This window comes from Neophocaena asiaeorientalis, unplaced genomic scaffold (assembly GCF_003031525.2).
Source record: "Neophocaena asiaeorientalis asiaeorientalis breed wild unplaced genomic scaffold, Neophocaena_asiaeorientalis_V1.1 scaffold62, whole genome shotgun sequence".
Classification (NCBI taxonomy): Eukaryota; Metazoa; Chordata; class Mammalia; order Artiodactyla; family Phocoenidae; genus Neophocaena; species Neophocaena asiaeorientalis.
In genome coordinates, this window is record NW_020175191.1 from 4,671,430 (window position 1) to 4,677,487 (window position 6,058).

At 46.9% G+C, this 6,058-nt stretch overlaps 1 protein-coding gene across 2 annotated transcripts in view; it reads right to left on the bottom strand.

The window, feature by feature from the left end:
* CD58 (CD58 molecule) overlaps positions 1–5,425 on the bottom strand; it is a 43,179-nt gene extending 37,754 nt beyond the window's left edge. For both annotated transcript variants that reach the window (XM_024764922.1, XM_024764921.1), the window contains exon 1: positions 5,305–5,425. In XM_024764922.1, the coding sequence (XP_024620690.1) occupies positions 5,305–5,374 (70 nt within the window). In that variant the 5' untranslated portion in view covers positions 5,375–5,425. The remainder of the gene's footprint in view (positions 1–5,304) is intronic.
* Between the last annotated feature and the right edge of the window lie 633 nt (positions 5,426–6,058).

The window sequence follows — 6,058 nt, forward strand, 5'->3', positions numbered from 1 at the left end:
GCACTATGAAGCTGTTAAAAAAAAAAAAAAATGAGGATGATCTCTATGAACTGATATGGAACGATTTTCCAGACATATGGTTAATTGACAAAAACAAGGTACAAAAGAGTACGCAGAGTATGTTACCTGTTGTTTAAAAAAGGGAGTTAGAAATAAACATATGTATCTGTTTATAACTGCAAAAAGAAACAAAGATAAAACTGAAACAAATTATATGTTATGGGGGGAGAGGAAGGGGGGGAATAGAATTTCTACTGAGCATATTTTTTTATGGTCATCCCTCAGTAGCTACAGGGAATTGGTTCCAGGATCCCAGTGGATACCAAAATCTGAGGATGATCAAATCCTTCATATAAAATGGCATAATATTTGCATATAACCTATGCACATCCTCTCATATACCGTAAATCATCTCCAGATTACTTATAATACCTAATACAATGTAAATGTTATTTCAATAGTTGTCAGAATGTGGCAAATTCAAGTTTTGCTTTCTGGGACTTTCTGGAATTTTTTTTTTTCCTGAATATTTTTAATCTGCAGCTGGTTGAATCTGCAAATATGGAAGGCCAGCTGTATATGGTTTTGATCTGAACCATGTTAATAGTTTACATATTTAAAAATTAAATCAAGGTGGGGGAAACCCTAAAACTGAATAAAAAGAGAAACAAATTAATGCTACTATGTATCACTTTGATAACATAACGACACAGAAGAAAAATTCAAATAACTTGAAAATACAGTGTTCTATACATATTTAGTGGGATATATGAAAGAATAAAAAGAACTGCTAAGAAATCTTGAACTGTATTTAGTAAAGTTTGTGCTTGGGAGTAGTATTGGCATAGCAATTATGGAATTAGTTTGTGTTTAATGTAGATTCAGAAAATATACTAATGCTACTAAGAATAGAATTCACTGCATGGGGAAGGGAGGTACTAATATGGAATGGAGGAAAAGGAAGAACTGAATTGTTGGACTAGCTTTTGCAGTAACAAGATAAATGCCTGACTTTGTGAAAACTATCTCCTAGCACTGAAAACTGACAGGGCCTAGAAGCTATGGCTCCAAGAGTCTTGAGCACACCTAGCACCCAGGTCTTAATTTCTAAATACCATCCCCCACTAAAAGGAAAAAAGGAATCTAATGATTCCAAGGCTGAGTCAGGAAAAGAACAAAATGAGTCCAGAACACCCTTCTACACCAGAAAGTAAGCAAAGTGCTCAAAACTGAGGGAAACATGGCAAAAGGACACTGAAACTTGGAAGGGTTCCCACTTGCCAAATACAGAATCACTGAGCGTCAAAATGAAAAATGACAGGAATGCCATCTTAAATAATACACGAGTCCTTACTAGTATTAAAAAAAAGAAAGAAAATTAAAAAGGGAGGTGCAGAAGCCCTTTGTTACTGAAGAATGTCAATAAAGTATAAACAAAATAGGGATACAAAATTGCTATCTACAAACATTTTAGCGGGAAGAATCGCCACTGGGTTGTAAAACACCGGGTGAAAGATTGTTGGAAAACAGGATATGCACACAATCTCAAAGTGTTACTTAATGAATCAGGTATTACAGACATACCCATTTTATTGTGCTTTGCAGATATTGTTTTTTTTTTTTTTTTTTTTTTAGGCAGGCGGACTCTCAACCACTGCGCCACCAGGGAAGCCCGATATTGTGTTTTTTTACAAATTAAAGTTTTGTGACAACTCTGCACTGTCAGATGGTAGTTAGCATTTTTTAGCAATAAAGTATCTTTTAATTAAGGTATGTACATTTTTTTAGACATAATGCTATGGCACACTTAATAGACTACAGTATAGTATAAACATCACTTTTAAATATACTAGGAAATCAAAAAACTCGTTATGACTTGCTTTATTGCGATATTTCCAGTGGTTTGGAACCGAGCATGCAAAATCTGTACTCACACGCTTGTATTTTCTCCTCTACAATGGAGAAATCTGGTGGACCTCACCTTAACCAAATCATCAACATTAACGTCTCCAATAATGAGACAAATGGACTGCATCTGCAGCCTGATGAGATGCACACCTGTGAGAATTCCTGCCCAGGAATATTTAAACCAGAATCTAAGCATGTACTTCAACATCGAGGGACATTTTTATTAAAAAAAAAAAAAAACTAGTCCAGACCCCTTCAAAAAGGGCAATACCATAAAGTAGAAAAGAGAAAAAGAAAAAAAAAAAGCTGGCTTGGGCTTCCCTGGTGGCGCAGTGGTTGACAGTCCGCCTGCCGATGCAGGGGACACGGGTTGGTGCCCCGGTCTGGGAAGATCCCACATGCCGCAGAGCGGCTGGGCCTGTGAGCCATGGCCGCTGAGCCTGAGCGTCCGGAGCCTGTGCTCCGCAACGGGAGAGGCCACAACAGTGAGAGGCCCGCGTACCGCAAAAAAAAAAAAAAAAAGAAGCTGGCAACAGTTTAGATTTTTAGATTTAAGGGGATTAAAGAGGAATGACTACCAAATCTGGTGTTTGATCCAAGATCGGCTTCTGAACCCTATCTGAAAACAGTATTGTATCAAGCTATATTTCCTGACTGTGATAATGGTGCCAGGGCTTAACTGCAAACATATTATTCTTAGAAGACCTATGTTGGAAGTTTCCTGGTGATCCAGTAGGTAAGACTACTCATTCCCAATGCAGGCGGCCCAGGTTCAATCCCTGGTTGGGGAACTAGATCCTGCACGCGTGCCGCCACTAAGACGTGGCACAGCCAAAATAAATAAACAAATATTAAAAAAAAAAAAAAGACCTATGTTGAAATATTTAGGGTTAAATTGTCATAAGAACTGCAATTCTCAAATGATTTAACAACAACAACAAAAAAGTTAACTGGATGGGTGTGGGTGTATATAGAGAGATGTAACCCAAATGTGATAAAATGTTAATAAGTGGTGATTCAAGAAGAAAGGTGTGTAAGTGTTCACTTTACTATTTTGGCAACTATTCTAAAGATTTTAAATCTTCCAGAATTTTAGAAAATTAAAAGGCACTATTAACCACTTCCATTTCCCTTGCCTCTGCACTAGTAATCTCCATATTAGTAAATGTTCACCACCACCCAACAACTACATATTTACTGCTTTATTTCCTTACTGTCTCTCCCCCACTATAATGTAAGCTTCCCAGTGCTGACACGTAGTTGATAGTCCATAAGTACGTGATGAATGACTGATGCTCACAATCACCCTATTAATCAGATATTATTATTATCCTTTCTCTCATGTGAGTGGCGCTCTCTTTAAAGGCAAAGGTATGGAGGCACACAGAGGTAAGGTAACTTACAGAAGTTTTAACTGTGAGGAGCGGGGCCAGGTCAGAGGCCAGGCATCTCTCTGGGAGCAGATACTCTTCATCACTGTTAGGCAGCCTTCCCTAGTGAGGTGGGCTTGGCCCCCAAAGGGCTCACTGCAGACCTACACGGCTTCCCTTAGCACAAAGCCTATTCAAAGAAGGCGATATTCATGCTTGCGGAACGAAATGACGTCTGAATAAATAAATGAATTAGGTGGGAGAAACCAGCTAGTTCAGAGGATCTTCCTAGAGTAGGTGTGGCTTGATGGGTAAACCGGCTTTTCAGTTGAAGAGAGAGCAAACAGCAGGCAGTAGTGACCAAAGGTGCATTCTGGGACCGGGGAGAGACCTGTGCCTCTGGAGGAGTTACCTTATCCCTTCAACCTCTGTATATGCCTCTCCCTCCTGCCCACAGCCACCAGCACATGAAACCCTCACAGCTCTCTGCGGTCTGTGATGGTACCTGCCCTGGTCCCCCACCTCCAATTCCTCTCAACTACAATCATTTCTCTTTACTGCTGCCAGATTAATTCTTCCTAAGTGGATGGCTCTGATCCTGTCAGGCCCAGAAAGAGGTCTCCTTTGCCTGCAGAAGAGAATCCCAACTCCCAAAGAGGACATTCAGGGCTCCCCTAGGGGGCCTCAAGCTCCCGTGGGCACTGCAACTCTCCAGTGACACTGATGACTCCCTAGTGCCCAAGGTCACCCTCTACACCCTGCTCCCCTGTCTTTCTTTCCTGGTTTCCTGCTCTTGGAATCTTTCCCCACATCACGGCATGTTCACATACCACCTGTCCTCGGAGGCCAGGTTCAAACACCCTCCCTTCCATGAAGTTTCTGCTTCACAAAAGATATCTGATTTCACAAAAGATGTTGCTGTCTTCCCTCTGCACGCCCACAGCACTTTACTTTTACCTCTCTTACAACATTTACTTCTGTGCCTTACACTGTAGGTTCTTTTGAACGTATCTCAACCCCCCATTCCGCAGGCTGTAAGCCATAGATGCATGCACCCCAAAGGCACTCAATAAACGCTGAACGCAGAGTGGAGAGGGGAGGTTCATCAGGGGTGTGGGCTAAGGGGCCAGTGGCAGGAAATTCCAAGAAAAGAAGTACTAGTTAAGGGGGTTGTTACTATGCTTCAGGGGTTTGGTTATGACTTAACTAGGGGCCTGTGTGGGGAGAGGTTGATAAGGGTGGGGAGGTAAAAAATGGAGACAAAGATAACTATTTCATGGCGCTGTCGTGACGATTTAGCTGAAGATGCGTGAAAGGGATGAACACAGTCCTAGACACTCACATGTTAGTCCTTTCATGTCCGGAAGGGAGGGGAAAGGGGACCAGCCGACACTCCTTAGGAATTCTGAATTGAGACCCTCGCCTACCCCCCGCAGGGCAGTTCTGAACTGCCGCCCTCCGCGCGGGCGCGGGCATACTTGGCTTTGGCCGCAGCGCGCCCACCCCCAGCGCGGAGGCCGGCGCGCGCGCAAAGAGCGCCTTCCTTGGCCAGGGAGGCCAGCCCGAGACAAGCTCCCGCGCTGCGGAAGCAGGGAACAAAGTTCCCCTCAAGTTCTGCGCTACGGCACCTCCGGCTGGAAGCAGTAACTTAGTCACTTGAATCGCACTGAAAAGGCACCCCTTCCGGAGGCACACGAGCGGGAATCGGGGATCGTGGAGGTTAAGAAGGCTCCCCAGAGGGAGGAAAGAGCCTAGGGGCGGTGAACGAGAAGGAATCGCGTTCCCTCTTTTCCCCAAACAGGCTTCAGAGCCTGCGGTCCATCCACGTTTCCTGCTGACCACACTAGGGAGACCTGTGGGTGACACGACCAAGTCCCGCGCGCGGGCTGCGTGCCCCACGCCAACCCCACCACCCCACCTTGCAGCGGCCTCGGGCCGCGCCCGTCCACCCGGCCCCGGAGCCCTGGGGCCACTGACACCCCGCGCTGCCGGTCCCCGCGGGCTCCCGGGGGAGGCCTCCACTCACCCAACCGGAGCAACAGGCAGACCACTCCGAGGGCCCCCACGGCCCACCCCGCGGCGCTCCCCGCGGCCATAGCGGACGGGCCAGCTTCCGCGACAGTGACCCAGTCGGGCGTCGCCTCGGCCTGCCGGAGCGAGAGAGAGCCCGCCCCTCGGTGCGCCCCGCCCCGCGCGTCCCGCCAGGCCCCGGATGACGTCTTGGCGCGCGTTTTCTTCCCCCTCCCGAGAACGCGGTCTGGGCCCCGGGTCCTTCCTGCTCTTCTGCCGCCCCCCGCCCTCCTCTGTGGAGCTCTCCCCCAAAAGTGGCTTGCGTTTTCACACCAGGAAAAAAATCCTCGTTCTTCCCGCACCTCCCGCACTTTTCCTTGGCATTTGGAACGTGATGGAGACGCCCCCATAGCCGGGGGTATCGGACCGTCGCTCCCCGAAAACCGCGCCCCACTCGGCTGGAGGTGACAGCAGAGCTCTGTGCCGGGACAGGGAGGTTCTGAAGCGCTTTTTTCCTTCAGCTCTTTCCAGCAGCCGCAGTCGCGCAGCCTCGCTTTTCCTGCCAGTCACTTCGCTACTACGACCCTGGACAAGACAGCTTCCTCAAATATTAAGACAAAGGGAAACGGGCAACATTCTAGACGACTGCTAGACTGTGTGGGGTCCCCTGGGGCGGCCCCAATCCTCCTCCCCCAAGTGCCTGCTTCTCCTCATTCAAGTGCAGCCACCTTCTCGTTAAGACGGACCTCACCCCAACACTCCCTCACTGG